We start from the raw sequence: 17,737 nt of genomic DNA, 5'->3' as shown, positions 1-17,737 counted from the left end.
TTTTCTTGTTGGGGACATGCACCCCCACAGGCATGAACCACAGATGGGATGTAGATCTATTTCTCAAATTACTTCATCCTATCCCATCTTTAGTTTTATTGTTCATCTTCTGTAGATTTTGCCCTTTTCTCTTAGTAGGTTCCTTCGGGGCTTGCCTGTCTTCTATTCCCCACCCTTTTTTTTTTGATCCTGCCATACATTTTTATTTTATTGATTTGTTTGATCCTGCCATACCATATATTTTTTTTTCTTCTTTTCTTTTTTTTCTGATCCTGCCATAAATCATGACTTTACATTGTGTTACTACCACAAAGTATTTTACTTGAATATTAGTCTACACTTTCACTTTCTTCTAAGGAATACATTTTTCCCTTAGAATATTAAAGGTCCTAACATCTCATGTAGCATTTTTAGGGTCGGTTTACACTGGGAAGACTTGTCAGGCGGACTTAGCCACCTGACAAGTAGCGTCCCGTTCTGTACAATGGAACCGTTATAATCGGAGCAACACAAGTTGCTCAGACTTAGAAAAAACTGTTCCTGTACGACTTTGAGGGCGACTTGCATTGACGCCAATACAAAAGTCATTTTGCAAGTCGCCGCATCGGTCGTGTCCAGGTCGCCTGAGGCAGTCACGTTGCAAGTCGTGCTGCCTCAGTGTAAACCGGTCCTCACACACTTCTCTTTAGGCTCAACAATTTTTATATTCAAATTAGCTACAACTAAGGCTATTGCTGAAATACATCAGAGTACCAACAATGCTGACGTACCAATAAATGACACTTCAAGGATTACAGTCTTGCTGGCTCTTCTTACTACTGTCATACAGCAGCAGGTTGGCTAAGCTCCGCAAATCGCCGTAGGTGTACATCGGCCGCTTTAAGAGCAATAGCAGGCGCGTCGCCAAAGCTGATGCGCGTGGCCAACGGCTGCGATTGCTCCACAGAGAGCCAGAATTGGGATCTGTCAATGCAAACTGGCAGATCCACGTTCTGACAGGGGAGTAGAGAGAGATCATCTGTTCCTAGTGATCAGGAACAGCGATCTCTCTACTTCCAGTCAGTAAACTCCCCCCTCACAATTAGAAACACCTCCTTAGGGATCATTTAACCCCTTGATCACCCCCTATTGTTAACCCCTTCCCTGCCAGTGACATATACACAATAATCAGTGCATTTTTACTATTGCACTAAAAGTGACCATACACTATACCAGGAATCTTCAAACTACAGCCCTTCAGCTGTTGCAGAACTACACATCCCATGAGGCATTGTAAAACTCTGACATTCACAGACATGACTAAGCATGATGGGAATTGTAGTTCCTTAAACACTGGAAGGCTGTAGTTTGAAGACCCCTGCATTATACAATCTCCTTTAGGTCTACCATCAACTATGTAGTGAAAAGGCTTGCCTGAATTGATATACAGTAAAATCAAATAGAGGATTTAGGTGTGTCTACCTATTACATAGCTGGGTAATCAAAAAGCAGATGTACAATTAGATTTTATATTATATGGCCAGTTTATGGGATATTACAATTAGACATAATATGCCAGGTTCAGATCAGAGCATTTACATGGATCTGAACACAGCAGTACCGTATGCTATGGACCCATTCACACTGCTCCATTTTGGTATGTAGCATTTAGTTGCTTACTTCCCACCCAGCCTATACACATATACAGCCGGGGGTACCCTCTCCTGAGTGGACGTTCAGGAACGTCCTTCAGAAGGAGGGGGATCCCGCGCAGCGGCGCGATCCAGATGTGCTTGTGTCACCCGGACACGGCACATCTCCAATTGGCAGGAGGGCTCTGTGATTGGCCTTCCTGATCACATAATGGCCATGTCCAATCACAGCCGTCATGTGATGTAAACAGCCAGTTGCTAGGAAATCGGCTCTCCTCTCCTCATACGGAAGTTGTCGCTGAGGAGAGCAGATTGCTGCAGCCGGCTGGTGATCAGCGAGTACGAGCTGTTTTGTTTTGTTTTTTAACAGCTTTTTACTATGTCCCCACACAATATCCCCAAAACACGCATGTCCCCAAATAATAAAAACACCTGCCCCCCACATATGTCCCACTAAAAAAAAAAAAATCACACGTCCCAATGATTATCTGCACACATGTCCGTGATCACCTGCACACATCTGTACATGATCACACAAACCAATTATTATACACAGAATTTTTTTTTTTTTTACCAAAAACATGTAGCAGAATACATTTTGGCTTAAATATTTATGATAAAATTCAATTTTATTGGATTTCTTTTAAACTAGAAAGAAGAAAATTTCCGCTCTTTTTTTCGCTTATATCCCAAAAAACAAAAAAACGGAGTCGTAAATAAATACCACCAAAATAAAGCTCTATTTGTGTGAACAAAATGATAAAAATTTCATTTGGGTACAGCGTAGCATGACCGTGCAATTGTCATTGAAAACGCGAGAACGCTGAAAAATGGTCAGGGAAGGAAGGAAGGAAGCGAAAGTGCCCAGTATTGTAGTGGTTAAAGCAAATTAGAACCTTGCACGCAGGGGCCAATTTTGAGCGTATATTAGCTGTACACGTAGAAACTTTGTGTTTACATGCATACAGAGTAAATGGACCCTTTGCACTGCCTAGTGATGTCAGAGCCGACATGTCAACATCAATAACCTGTAGAAAACCGGAGGCACAAATGCAGAATGACCTTGGCCTTCAGCCATCCATAATTACTGATGGCCAGGTCATTCTGCATTGTATGAATGACTTACTCAGGGGTGATCTGCAGCAGCAACAGACACAGAATATAGACGTCTGTCCTCATACCGACTTAACAGGTGTATATCCGTATATGTTCAAATGCAGTACAAAAGAAATGTTTTACTTGTCGCCGTCAACGTCGGAAACATCCCATGTCAATCTTTGACAGCCATGTACCTGAAGTCCTAATCAGAGCAACTAGGAAACCTTTGCAGTGGGAAATACTGTATATAAAAGCAGAAGTTGCTGACGTCTTGAAATTGTAGGTACCGGTTCACCACGGTTTTCAATACTATTTGGGTTACCTACCAGGAATAAGCATGCAGCAAATAAAACTCAACTTGAATATCCTACTCTTTCAGCCGCTCTGCAAGGGATTTTCAGATTTCCTTGAGTTGGGCTTTAAAGTCTGCATGGAGTGACCATTTGTAGTCTGCATGTTTGTTTTATGTCAGGGACAAGAAATTATTGTAAATATCCAGTTAGCATAACAGCTAGGCAACTGGTGATTTTAGATATAAAGGTTAACTATGGCAGCCTCCACATTCCCTCCTTTAAGGACCGGAAGAATTTCCCACTCAATGACCAGACCATTTTTTTCCTCGACGCGGCACTGCGTCGCTTTAACTTACAATTGCACGGTCGTGCGACGCTGTACACAAATAAAATGAATGTCCTCCCCTCCCACAAATATAGCTTTCTATTGGTGGTATTTGATCACCTCTGCAGTTTTTATTTGGTGCCCAGGGTGTCCCGGAGCTATGTACAGCAGGCCATAGACATAGAACAAGACCAGTGGTTCTCCTGTGTCTCTTCCTCCTCATTGGCCATTGACTCCTTCTACTGTCAATCACAGCGAGTGATCCAATGAGAAAGCAGGGGTGGGGTGCGGCCGAGCTGCTCTCCATGTGCAACTGCACATGCCCTGGAACGAGCGTGCTCAGAATCCCCTACAGCAAGCCACTTGCTCTGGGGGCATTAGACAGGAGGGAGGGGCCAGGAGCTCCAGCAGGGGACCCAAGAAGAGGAGGATCTGTGCTGCTTTGTGCAAAAATACTGCACAGAGCAGGCAAGTATAACAGTTTTTATTTTTTATTTATGTCTTTAACCACTCACAGATAAGCTTGCACACATTTACGGCAACAGGTTGGCTCGTTCCCGTGAATCGCCGTACCTGTATGTCAGCTCCTTTAAGAGCCATAGCAGGTGTGTGCCCGCTGCATGGCAGGGGAACTGATGCGCGTGGCCAGCTGCCGCAATGTCCGCCATCCACCCGCAATCATAGGCATGAGAGCCAGAATGGGGATCTGTGTATGTAAACACGCAAATCCCCGAGGAGAGACAGGGATATGCCTCCACCTCCAGTCAGTTCCATCCCACCACAGTTAGAAACACTCATGAGGGAACACATTTAACCCCTTGATCGCCCCCTAATGTTAACCCCGCTGTATAAAATGTCAATGGTCCCAAAAAAATAAAGTCGCTGATTGCTGCCACTAGTAAAAAAATAAATAAAAATGCCATAAATCTCTCTCCTATTTTGTAGACGCTATAACTTTTGCACAAACCGATCAATATACGCTTTTTGCAATTTTTTTTTTTTTTTTTTTAGCAAAAATATGTAGAAGTATACATTTTTTTTATTTTTTGGGGGATATTATAGCAAAAAGTAAAAAATTGTTTTTTTCTTTTCAAAATTGTCGGTCTTTTTTTGTTTATATCGCAAAAAATAAAAACCACAGGGGTGATGAAAATACAACTAAAGAAAGCTCTGTGGGGGGGGGGGGGGAGAGACGTCAATTTTATTTGGGTACAGCGTTGCACGACCATGCAATTATCAGTTATAGTGACAAGGTGCCGTATCGCAGAAAATGGCCTAGTCATTAAGGGGGAAAACCTTCCAGGGCTGAAGTGGTTAATATGTCTTACCCAACTTACCCAATCTGACACTTTATCATTATTTGCAGATCAATCCGCTCATCTCTAAAATCAAGGCAAAAAAAAAAAGTTGCAGTTAACATCCTAATGTTTGGATCTGGCAGACCAGAACAAATACAGCTCATGATTTATTAATGAATACTTGGCAGCCATACAGAGTAGAGCAACGAAGACTGTAAATAGTTACTGTTTGCCAACATTTGCTTTTATAAAAACAGCCTTGAATAGAAGCACAGCTCACCCATAGTCCATTTATTTTGTGTGAATACTGGGTCACAAAGCAAAATGAAAGGACCTATAGAATCATCGGGGCAGACGCACACACAGGTCTAGTACAATGCACAATTCTTTTTAATCGGGTACCAATGAGGAAAGTGCATAGATCAAATAAAGTGCACACATAGCAAGCAATACTTTTAGAGAGGGATCAAAAAAATAATAAAAAAAAAAAAAAAAAAAAGGGGGGGGGGGGGGGGAGAGTGCAAAACCCTCTACATAAATACAGACCATCAGAACCTCTTAACCATTGCAAATATTGCCACCAACATTATTCACATCATTAAATAAAAACAATATATTGCATTTGAAAAAAGGTATAGTTATCCATGTTGAGAAAAGCTAAAAAAAAAAAAAAAAAAAAAAAGAAAAAAAACACACAGCAGAACCTGGTTTCATTATGCGCTTTTCAGAAAAGAAATATCCATGAGCTCAGACAGAAGTACAAACATGACTAGATCGGGAATTTAAAAGAAAACTCTAATTTTATCTATTAAAATAATAGTCAAACATTCAGTGATATGTGTCATTAATGCAGGCTTTTAAAAACGATATACTGTATTTATGAAAAATAGCTATTGCGTAACTATTACCAGCCATCATTTAATTTTACTTTTATAATTTTTAAATATTTATACTTTTTATATGTTTTCATTCTGCATTGTAAAATTCTATTATGGAGAACGATGAATCTCGCTTAGATTAGATGTTGATAATAAAGCCTGTAGCCTCGCCTGAACTTTTTAAGCTTTAAATTCTATACTACGTAGCACATTACCAAATATGTCCAATGTGATAGTTATGTGAAATAAGTGTTGCAAATATGTTTCAGAAGCCAAAGACTATTTCTACACCGAAAGACAGGATTTCATCATAAAAAAAAAAAAAAACACACACCACACACACCACATACTCAAAAAAAATAAAATAAAAGTAAAATTAAGGAAAAAAAAAGTGCTCTTGCAACCCAAATAAATCCCCGTCAATAGTATTGCACTTGTCAATCTGTCACTTATATGGGATTATAAATTGTGGTATGGCTGAAACAGATTTCATAAATATATCAAAACAAAGTGTGCTTTTAGTAGATGATAGTGCTCATGGCTACCACAGCCGGGAGCCTTCCCATTCTTCCTGGTCAGAGCTTGATTGTTGGATTTCTGGGATTACAGGTTGCTGGCAATTAATTGTGTAGTTATCTCCCTTGTTGTTGTCCCACATCTCCTGCCCATTACCCGTATTAAAGCATATAGCAAAATGAATGCAGGAAGTGGTAGGTGGGTAGCAAAGGTTAAAGTGGAACCGCTGACATCCAAAAGTAGAGGGCAAAGCAGTGCTTTGGCTAGTGGGCGTTGCAGGGCAATCCAAAAAAGACAGCCATTCATTAAAAGTGTATCTAATTTTAACCTGAGCCTTTTCTTCAGTGTCCTTTACTAGCACATAACCTAACACCCCCAACCTGGTGGCTGAAACCTGTTCCAGACACACTCCCTGCTCATTTAGCTTTTCAAGCAACTGTACAGGGGTGCCTTCAGAGGGTGTCAACTCTGCTCTGCTAAATTCATCTTCCAGAATCAGATCTGACCTTTGCCCGCGTGCAGTTGGTGGGTAACTCTGCAGTCTAGCCAGTACAGCCTGAGGCACCAATGGTTCATCTGAAGGCAAGAAATGCTTGATGCTGGCCAGAGTTAGCCCAAGCGAGTCTGCAAACTTCACCCTCTTCTTTAATTTACAGCAACACATAACAGAGTCTTCCTCTTCTTCCTCAGGAATAGAGTTCCAAGGCAAGGACCGTGCTCTTCTACGGGGGGACTCCTCTGTGGAAAGTGGTTCGGGGTACCTGGGGTCCGTGAAATGACCTTTGACATCATGGTGAAAAGGCTGGCACTGCTCCCTTTCTGTGGAAAGTGGTTCAGGGTACCTTATGTCCGTAAAGTAACCTTTGACATCATGATGGTGAAAAGGCTGGTATGGCTCCCTTTCTGTGGAAAGTGGTTCGGGGTACCTGATGTCTGTGAAGTGACCTTTGACATGATGAAAAGGCTGGTATGGCTCCCTTTCTGTGGAAAGTGGTTCGGGGTACCTGATGTCTGTGAAGTGACCTTTGACATGATGAAAAGGCTGGTACGGGTCACTTTCTTGGGGCCCCTGCCTCTTCACCAAGTGCACATTTGCCTCTTCTAAGTGCAGTTTGCTTAGTTGACTCTGGATCTCACCATGTGGGTCTTCTGGTTCAAGGTTTGTAGAGTCTTGGCAACCCAAGCAATACAAGTCTTCCTGCAAACTTGGCAGCACGTCTTTACCTTCAGAGCTTACCTGCTGGTTTTGTTGACTCTGGGGCTCACAGTGTGGATCTTTTGGTTCCAGGTTTGCAGGATCCTGGGAACCAGAGCGATACAAATCTTTTTGCAAACTTGATACCTGCAAGTCGTTTCGCTGATTCTGGACCCCACCATGTGCACCTTCTGCTTCACGGTTCGTAGGATCCTGGGAACCAGAGCAATAAAAGTCCTTTTTCACATTTGATACCTGCAACTCGTTTAGCTGATCCTGGACCCCACCATGTGGACCTTCTGCTTCACGGTTTGTAGGATCCTGGCTACCAGAACAATGCAAATCTTTACCTTCGGCAGGAATCCGCTGGTTTGGATGACTCTGGAGCCCACTGCGTGGATCTTCTGCTTCCAAGTTTGTAGGCTCCAGGCAACCAGAGCTTTGTAAATCTCCCTGTAAACTTGAAACCTGCAGGTCTTTACCTTCAGCACTGATCTGCTGGTTAACTCCTTGCAGCAAGCTTCCTGGTGATAACTGTACCCTGCTGGGTGTGCTGGGCTGCTCCCCCAGTGCAGAGTGTTGCAGGCACTCCTCCACCTGACCATGATGCTCCAAGTCTTTCATTAAGGAGAGCACACACTCCTGCTGCATACTTGCTGTGTGCTCCAGGTCACTTTGTTGCTCTGTTTGGTTGCCGTGCATGTTAGTGTGCAAGAACAGTCGGTGATCCTGCATGGGGCTTCATCCACCATGGGGGGCTCCAGCTGCTGTCATAGCATCTGAACGCTAGCGATCAGGGACTGCCATCGCCGAGCAGATCGGATCGGATCTGTCACTTCCCATACACGCCGGTCCCGCCCCCTTGGAGAGAGTGTCCGTGCAGATCAGCATGAACAAAGAACTGACATGAAACTTCCTTCCAGCAATGCAGCAACAGGCACACGGCGCCCCGCCCCCTCTCCTCTCTGCTGGACCGCCCTGATCCCTGACAGCCCCATCCACAGAGTCCTAACTACAGAGTCCTATACACAGGGGCGGAAACGTTCGGTATCACCCATCACTAAATAGGGAACTGACCAGAATGTGGGCAGATTCCCATTTTCACCCACTGACAATGTGACCAGAGTGTGCAATGGGGATACTAAATGAAAAGACAACTTTTTTTTCAGTAACTTTCCAAGGCTGCAGGGATAAATTCCTGGCATGTCAGGATATTTCAGGAAAGCTGAAAGCGCTCATGCACAGCGACACAAAAATGCTGCTTTCAGGTCCCTGTTCCTTTTATTAACTGAAGGCAAAAAATTTTTTTATTTTTTTTTTATTTTAGATAGCGTAAGAGGGTTATAACCCCTGTCAGGTCTTTTTTTTTTGTCAACTGTGTCCCATTGGGGAGATTTTCCTTCACTTCCTGTCCCACAGCCAAATCAGGAAGTGAAGGAATCCATTTAAAATGTAGGAAAATCCCGGTTTGTTTATGAGCTTGGGCATTTTCGGATAAGGTTGCCACCTCATCCCTTTGCTGCTGGTTCACACTATTGCGATGCGAGAACCCTGCGAATCAACTGTGGGTTCCCGCAACGCACCCGACACGCACGTCAGTTCACACTGCCATATGCGAACTGCTGGGGAGTGTCATTATATGTTAACGACACCCCCATTTAAGCTCGGATATCGCACTGCGAAATGACAGTTCGGACATGAATCGGATCTCATGTGAACACACATGCGATCCGATTCTGGTCCGAACAGAAAAAAGGGTCCTGTGCGTGTTTGCACCGAATGTGGTGCGATATCAGCCATACTCATAGTTGCCAACGGTCCCAAATTTCCCGGGACATTCCCGGGATTAGGGCATTTGTCCCGAATTAATTTTGTCCCGGTAAATGTCCCGGGAAATTCGGTTTGTCCTGGAAAATTTCCAGTTTTTCGCCGCCTGCTAGAGGCTGCCATTTTTAAGAAGACCGGAAGCTGGTCTTAAATAGAGAACCTGTGGCGCCGCCCACCCAAGCTGCCAGTGTGTGTGTGTTAAGTGCAGTGGGTGGCCCCACAGTTTAAAGTCTCTGCACGGCAACGATGGGATGTCGTCTGTGGATGTCGGGGACCAGTGGTATGTCGGGGGCCAGTCTGTGGATGTCGGGGGCCAGTGGTATGTTGGGGGCCAGTCTGTGGATGTCGGGGGCCAGTGGTATGTCAGGGGCCAGTCTGCAGATGTCAGGGGCCAGTCTGTGGATGTTGGGGGCCAGTGGTATGTCGGGGGCTAGTCTGGATGTCGGGCGCCAGTGGTATGTCGGGGGCCAGTCTGTGGATGTCGGGGGCCAGTCGGTGAATGTCGGGGGCCAGTTGGTGAATGTCGGGGGCCAGTCTGTTTATGTCGGGGGCGCCAGTGAGTCTGGATGTCGGAGGCGCCAGTTAGTCTGGATGTCAGGGGGGTGCAGTCAGAGTCTGGATGTCAGAGGGGCCAGTCAGAGTCTGGATGTCAGAGGGGCACAGTCAGAGTCTGGATATCAGAGGGGCACAGTCAGAGTCTGGATATCAGAGGGGTGCAGTCAGAGTCTGGATGTCAGAGGGGCGCAGTCAGTCTGGATGTCAGAGGGGCACCAGATGTTAGGAGGAATGATGGGGACACCAGATGTAAGGAGGGGCTCCGCTGATGGACACCAGATGTGAGGAGAGGCTGCTCTGATGGACGCCAGATGTGAGGAAGGCTGCTCTGATGGACACCAGTTGTGAGGAAGGCTGCTCTGATGGACACCAGTTGTGAGGAAGGCTGCTCTGATGGACACCAGTTGTGAGGAAGGCTGCTCTGATGGGGCACCTGATGGCATCTGGTGGCAGGCAATGTGGCTAGTGACGCGCTCATGGCTCCCACTGATTCTGCATTATGGTGAGTTGAATAATTTAATTTCATATTACAATGTAATAATAGAAATAATGCGCTTCAATCATCCTGACACCATAACAATCATGGCGCCGGGATGATTGAAGCGCTAACACCAGGTATTTGGAGTATTTTTATCTGCTGATTGTCAAACTCTGGAAAACACATTGCTATTGTGGTGTAGGATCGGAGGGCTGCTGTCCCTCCATCCCACCACCCTCCCCCCTTTCCCTTTTCCTTTCCCTTTCCCTTTCCCTCTCCCTTTCCCTCTCCATCCTGCATTCATCTCAGACACTAACCACACCCCTCTGAGCCACGCCCACGTAAGCCACGCCCACTATTTTTACGTAAACCACACCCATCGTTTGCCGCATTTTCGCCTTTTCCTATGCCACACCTATAACCGCATGCCCCACCCCCTAATTATAATACAACTCCTCTACTGCCCAAAAAGTGTCTCTGAATTTTTTTTTACAATGTTGGCAACTATGCATACTATCTGTATGGCTGACATTGCACCGCACAGACATCGCATGTAAAGTGAACAGCAGTGGCGCTGCGAAGTACATGCAATGTCTGCCATCGCAATAGAGTGAACCAGCACTTAAACCCGAACACATATGAATTACACAGGATCTGAGGCTAATTTAATTCAGATAAGCGGCCGAATGGAGTATGGCTACTCGGGCTGCTCTGTCTGTGGCTGAGTGACAGGAGTCGCTCCCCTCCCTCCTCCTCTTCCCTCTCCTCCTCCACTACGTCAGTCACACACAACGGTCAGAGCTGAGTGTAAAAAACGTTGGCAGCGCTGTGACAAAGGTCCTGCCCTCCTCCTAGACCAGCTCGTGTGATAGACAGAACACTGCATCTATCACACGAGCTGGTCTAGGAGGAGGGCGGGACTTTTGTCAAAGCGCGGCCAAAGTTTTCACACTGAACTCCGAGACACAGCGGGGGATACCTACTGTGTGTAATCCAGGCACTGACCGTAGTAAGGCTGCGATTATGGGCACTGTAATGCTGCAATTATGGGCTCGGTAATGTTGCAACTATTGGCACAGTGAGGCTGCGATTATGGGCACTGTAAGGCTGCAATTATGGGCTCGGTAATGCTGCAATTATTGGCACAGTGAGGCTGCAATTTTGGGCATGGTGAGGCTGCAAATATGTGCACTGTAAGGCTGCGATTATGGGCACTGTAAGGCTGTGATTATGGGCACGTGAGGCTGCAATTATGGGCATAGTAAGGTGCGATTATGGGTACTGTAAGGCTGTGATTATGGGCATGGTGAGGCTGTGATTATGGGCACTGTAAGGCTGTGATTATGGGCACTGTAAGGCTGTGATTATAGGCACGGTGAGGCTGCGATTATGGGCATGGTAAGGCTGTGATTATGGGTACTGTAAGGCTGTGATTATGGGCACAGTGAGGCTGCAATTATGGGCATGGTAAGGCTGCGATTATGGGCATGGTAAGGCTGCGATTATGGGCATGGTGAGGCTGTGATTATGGGCATGGTAAGGCTGCAATGATGGGCACGGTGAGGCTGCATTTAATTGGGGGGGTTTCAGCGGCAGCACAAAACCTCCCTAAAATGCGTTTGCCACCTCCCTGAAATTAGTTTTTGCAGGTTGGGATGTCTGCGTACAGGTATGTCCCCTTCAAGATGCAGCATTGTGGGCGCGTGCCCCCGCCACGCGCTCCATGACCGCGGATCCCACACACTTGATATCCGCCGGTGTCCCGCGATCAAGACACGGAGTTGAAGAACGGGGAGATGCCTATGTAAACAAGGCCTAGTGACATGACAGGGATCTACTGCTTCCTGTCATCGGGAGCAGTGATCGCTGTCATGTGAGTAGTAGCCCCTCCCCCACCGTTAGAATCACTCCCTAGGACACACGTAACCCCTTAATCGCCCCCTAGTGTTTAACCCCTTCCCTGCCATTCTCATTTACACCATAATCAGTGCATTTTTATAGCACCGATCGCTGTATAAATGACAATGGTCCCAAAATGGTGTCAAAAGTGTCCGTTCTGTCTGCCACAATGTCGCAGTTACGATAAAAATCACAGATCGCCGCCATTACTAATAAAAATAATAATAATAATAAAAATGCCATAAAACATCCCCTATTTTGTAGACATTATAACTTCTGCGCAAACCAATCAATATACGCTTATTGCGATTTTGTTTTTACCAAAAATATGTAGAAGAATACATATCAGCCTAAACTGAGGAAAAAATTTGTTTTTTTTTTATATATCTTTGGGGGATATTTATTAAAGCAAAAAGTAAAAAATATTGCTTTTTTTTCAAAATTGTCGCACTTTTTTTTATAACGCAAAAAATAAAAATCACAGAGGTGATCAAATACCACCAAAATATAGCTCTATTTATTGGGGGAAAAAAGACATCACTTTTGTTTGGGTGCAATGTCGCACAACCGCGCAATTGTCAGTTAAAGCGATGCATTGCTGAATCGCAAAAAGTGCTCTGTCAGGAAGGGGGTAAATCCTTCCGGGGCTGAAGTGATTAAATGGATGAGGTGGCAACCCTATCTTCGGACTAGGATCCAAATCCACGTGTTTGAGTCCAAGAAGGCTGTCACCTGTAGGGGCCAATCATCTTTGGCCCTAAGCCTTCCCACACACAGATGCACATATACACTATATTGCCAAAAGCATTGGGACGCCTGCCTTTACACGCACATGAACTTTAATGGCATCCCAGTCTTATGCTGCCCATCCACGCACAGAATTTAGTCCGAAACTGGTCTCCCTTCCATTGAGAATGCCTGTTTGGCGAAGATCTGGATAAGTAAATCCTGTTAAAAGGAGGAATAAGTAGCCTTCTCCAGGGCCTAGTGCTTCTTCTCCCAAGCGGTATCGATGGCCTCAGCAATCTGGGTTTAAAAAACCTCAGGGTCCAAAAAAGCCATGGACCCAAAGGTCATCCAAGCCCACCTCCAAGTCTACCTTGTGAAGGGGTGCCCCCACTCTTACGGGTGGGGGAAAAACTTTGGCTGTTTTTGAATGCTTGGTAAGGACTAGTTCAGGACAGGTGGGTCATTTCCACTGTAACACAAGGTTACAGAATAGAGTTCCGGGAGTTTCCTCCAACTCGATTTCTGAGCTCAAGGGTCCCGGCAGAACCAGGGAAAAGGAAATATCTGTTCCTGGCCTTGGAGCATCTGCAAAAGTAGGGGGTAATTGTCAAGGTTCTGCACAAAGAAAGAGTCAAGGGGTTTTACTCAAACCTTTTCACCATGCCGAAGCCAAATGGAGAGGTAAGGCCCATTATGGACCTCAAGTCTCTCAATTGCTTTCTAAACGTCTGGTTCTTCCGTATGGAGTCGGCTTGTTCAATAATACCATCCCTGAGAAAAGAGGATTACTTAACATCCATAGACATCAAGGACACGTACCTTCATGTACCGATCTTCGCTCCACATCACAGATTTCTGCGTTTCGCAGTAGAGGGGCGCCATTTTAAATCCGTGGCATTACCATGCGGTCTAGCCATGGCTCCCTGAGTCTTCAAAAGATTCTGGCACTGGTGTTGGCGGAATTACCGTGGTAGGGTATCTGGACAATCTTCTCCTGAAGGATCAATCTTGTCCCGTCCTACTCCAAAACATTTCAAAAACAGTTCTGTGACAGACCTAGCTGGGACCGAGGCTCTTGGAGGGGACTGAATGCGAGCCTCTTGCCTTGTGATTATGGGCCCTCGCATTTGGGGGAACGGTGCTCTTTGTGAGCTGTATGCCTAGGGACCCCTGAGGTGGTGTTACTTGGATTCAGGTCCATGCCCCCCCCCCCCCCCCCCCCAAGATACACAGACTCTGGATATGTAAATGCCATGTTAGCAATAGACTGAATCACACTATTGGGACACAAACTCTTAGATGCTAATATCATCACCTCCAGCCACCTGTCTGTGTCTTGTATGATGTAAATGAGTCTAGTCTGGCTTGAGGAAGTGGTATATGACAGAAGCACTCAATTGGAGAGTGGGATCGGTTCCGTCACATTGGTGGCAGCAGTGGGATACTTCCTGCAGTCTGGAACATCCAAACCTCCACCTGGATCCAAGGTTTGGATAGCAGGACAGTAGGAGCGGTACAGATACCAGCCACCATGGAAAAGGAATTCAGAAGGAGGTTGCGAGAGATGCAGCTACAGCACAGAGAACCAGTATTAGAGCAGGTCCTGCTGGGATGGTTTGATTCTATTCGCTGCGGACTCTGGAAGGAAGCGCTAGCCCGTGAGCAGCGCCACCAGGGAAAAGTTCTCCCCTCCAACCAGGAAAGGTACTGGTCGCAGTATGGATTGCGGGTGCTGTTTTTAGGAGAAAAACCGCACAAGGAGCAGACAGCTGAATTAAGCAGGTTGGTCTGGGCAGAGATGAAGCTGGATGAGAGTTACAGAGCCCTCCGGTGGCATGTATCCCAAGCATATCCCTGGATAGCGGATGACAGCCCAACGGAAGGCTTAAGCTACGGTGGCCTGAGACTGTTGTATGTGAAGCTGACAGGGGACTCTAACTTTGGGAGTGACTTGGAGTGGCGGTTGGATGAAATCATGGATTACAGAAAAGAGATACTGAACGTCTCGGAAGTGCACTGGGCACTGGAAGATTTGGAGTTTCTGGCCGATCAGGAATGGGAGCTGGAGATCGCCTACAGACGGCTGCTAGACTCTGCTCAGTGCCAGGGCTGGGTTCCCTTTGCCTGGGACTATAAGGAAATACCAGTGGACAACTCTGAAATCCTGGCTGAAGAGTCGGCAATGTGGCAGAGTAACAGTGTGCTTTGCCAACCTGCCCCCGCAGCTATGGATGCGGAGGTCTTATGGCGGATGCAGCAAGTGCTGACTGAACTTGATGATCCTGTTTCTGCATGGGATGATCTTGGATGAATGAATGTGCCTGTCCAGCAGCATGCCGGAGAACCGGCAGTGGAAAATCTGGAGATTGCCATCCCCAAAGCTGAAGTGCTGTGTCATGGTTATGCAGTGATCTTCCTGTGTTTGCTTACCTCCCCTCATGTGTTCAGACTAAGAGGCCAGCCACTTCCACCTGGTGGTTTTTATAACCTCTCTTCTAAGCATGGCTCCACCCCAGGCCCTATCAGGGAGCCCTATATTAACCTGTGCACTGCAGGCCATCTGTGCTGATCAACCATTGTGTATTCCTTTGTGTGTTAGCTTCCTGTTTCCTGCCGTGTGCTCTGCTACTGTTTTCCGTTACCGACTTTGGCGTGTCTTGACTATCCCTGTTTGCCTGTGATCCTGACCTTTTGGCATGTACCCGACTATTCTTGTCTGCTTGTGGCCCCGACCTTGGCTTTGTCCCTCACCATCCCTATCCTCCTGCTGCCTACTGTGGGTGTGAGCTGGGGGACCCTGGAGGTCGCGACCTGGAGCCAGTTGCAGCCAAGTCCATCCTCACCACTAGAGGTGCTGGTGAATACCTGCTGGCTCTTAGACTCTGCGCCCCAGGGAATCTTATGCTCTAACCCCAGTGGGATCTGTCCCCCATCTGCAGCAGTCAGCCGCAGGGTCCATAACCTTGCGGTGCACTCCTGATCCCTACGTTGTGCACCTGTCACCTCGCCTCAAGGTGTCCTGACATGCTGACAACAAGGCAAAGCTCTGCTAACCTCTGCTCAGCACTGATAGCATCTTCTGGGTTCCACGGACAGGAGATGGTGAAACTCTATCCCCAGACACCAGTTGCAGAGACAGGGGATTTGATAGACTTTTCGGCTGAGGAAGAAGAACCGGATGAGCCTCCAGCAGAAGAGCTGGTATTAGGGCCAAACTTTACTGTGCTCTGCCAAGCACCAACAGCAGTATCTCTGGAATTACAAGGAACTTCCCCAGCTGAAGCGCTGGTCACTGGACAGAGGATTCAAGGCCTCTGCCCCACGTCTGTGGCAGTTCCGGAGGTTCAGGGTGACAAGGTGGTGGTCACTTCCGAGCAGCAGATCAGGATACAGGGGGAGAAGGGAGAGGATGTGTTCGTCATCCCTCCCCAACAGTTGGCCAGGGTGGAGGAATCAGTCTTTCCTCTCCAGCAAAGATCCGTGGACCTGGAAGACAGTGATAGAGAAATGTCATCCCAGCAGCCAGATGAGGGAACGGAAAAGGAATCAGCTGGCTCACCTTCCCGACGGCAGTTACACCATTTGGGAGTGGAGGAAGCCAGCCTCCTGCCACAACAGTTAACCGGAGCGGTGGATGTGGAGTCCCCAGCAGAAGTGCTGGCAACAGGTCAGAGTGCTACCAACCTCTGCCCTGCACCGGCAACTGTGGAGTTACAAGAGACTCCTCCAGCTGAAGTGCTGGCCACCGGACAGAGGGTTCAAGACCTCTGCCCCACACCTGCAGTAGTTCTAGGGGCCTATGGTGAGAAGATAAAAGTCACTCCCCAACTGTTAGCCAGAGTGGATGATGTGGGGCCCTCAGCTGAGCTGCTAACAGGGCAGAATGCTACTGGCCCCTACACACAACTGCAGCTTGAGCTGATATCGGGGTATGGAACTTTGGTCTCCACTGACACAACGCCAGAAAATGGTGCGGCACTGAGACAGCAGGATGTCAGCCTTGCTTTGCAAGAACTGGGGGATTTTCACCTACCAAAAGTGGATGGGACTTCGGTCCCCACTTGCATACCCCAGGGATGCTGGGCGATCGGCCCAGATCCCCAACAGCATTACGGAGTGAGCCCAGTCACCCTGTCTTCTCTCCAGCATCTGAAAAGACTCCAGGGAGAAGGGCCAGTCCAGGCCTCTCCCCAGCGGCGGGCGTGTTCTCTGAGAGAGGCAGAGGTCGGCTGGGTAAGTAATGCTCTGTTTGGGACACTTTTTCTGGGGTACTGTGTGGATACCAGCATTAGAGGACTGAAACCCCTGACTAACTTCGGAGTCAACCCGTCTGGGGTCTCCTCCTGTGTTAGTTTCCTGCTGAAAGGGGAGAAATGGGACAGACATAGCTGGGACCGAGGCTCTTGGAAGGGACTGAATGCGAGCCTCTTGCCTTGTGATTATGGGCCCTCACATTTGGGGGAATGGTGCTCTTTGTGAGCTGTATGCCTGGGGACCCCTGAGGTGTTGTTACTTGGATTCAGGTCCGTGCCCCCCCCCCCCAAGATACACAGACTCTGGATATGTAAATGCCATGTTAGCAATAGACTGAATCACACTATTGGGACACAAACTCTTAGATGCTAATATCATCACCTCCAGCCACCTGTCTGTGTCTTGTATGATGTAAATGAGTCTAGTCTGGCTTGACACAGATTCTAAAGAGTATTTCACCTATTGTTGTTTTGTTGTTTGTGCTAATTAACCTGCAATTGAATTGTTAGTGAGCTAGGAGCCGAAAAGTCTTATGCCTCAGTTAACTAGTCTGAGTGTTGATTTAGATAATTAGCTCATGCTAATTAGGTTAGGTTTTAGTCTTCTACTGTATTATAAATACTTGGCATTTTGGTTCTAATAAATCAGTCCATGTTGAGCAGCTAAGCAAGTGTCGCCTTGTTTTGTGCTTGGGAGCAGTTGGAATATCTGATATCTATATTCAGGCAGGGAGGAAGTGGTATATGACGGAAGCACTCAAT

The 17,737-nt window shown here is 46.8% G+C and overlaps 1 protein-coding gene across 2 annotated transcripts; it reads right to left on the bottom strand.

Annotated features, from left to right (window-relative positions):
- Positions 1 to 4,921: 4,921 nt before the first annotated feature.
- PPP1R3G (protein phosphatase 1 regulatory subunit 3G) lies at positions 4,922 to 8,162 on the bottom strand. Of its 2 annotated transcripts, XM_077492136.1 has the most exons (2): positions 7,063 to 8,162; positions 4,922 to 6,984 (listed from the first exon to the last, which is right to left on the bottom strand). In XM_077492136.1, exons 1-2 carry the CDS (start codon positions 7,967 to 7,969, stop codon positions 6,065 to 6,067), a joined length of 1,827 nt encoding a protein of 608 aa, XP_077348262.1. In that variant the 5' UTR covers positions 7,970 to 8,162; the 3' UTR covers positions 4,922 to 6,064. The 2 variants fall into 2 exon arrangements, with proteins under 2 accessions (XP_077348262.1, XP_077348261.1); XM_077492135.1 differs by having other exon boundaries at positions 4,922 to 8,162.
- Between the last annotated feature and the right edge of the window lie 9,575 nt (positions 8,163 to 17,737).

The sequence above is a fragment of the Lithobates pipiens genome, unplaced genomic scaffold, assembly GCF_037356315.1.
Source record: "Lithobates pipiens isolate NorthernLeopardFrog02 unplaced genomic scaffold, aLitPip1_a1.2 Scaffold_19, whole genome shotgun sequence".
Classification (NCBI taxonomy): domain Eukaryota; kingdom Metazoa; phylum Chordata; class Amphibia; order Anura; family Ranidae; genus Lithobates; species Lithobates pipiens.
This window is presented reverse-complemented; position numbering and strand designations above follow the sequence as displayed.

Excerpts from the sequence above, each read along its gene's own strand:
- PPP1R3G (XM_077492135.1), bottom strand. The coding sequence starts at position 7,969 with ATGCAGGATCACCGACTGTTCTTGCACACTAACATGCACGGCAACCAA.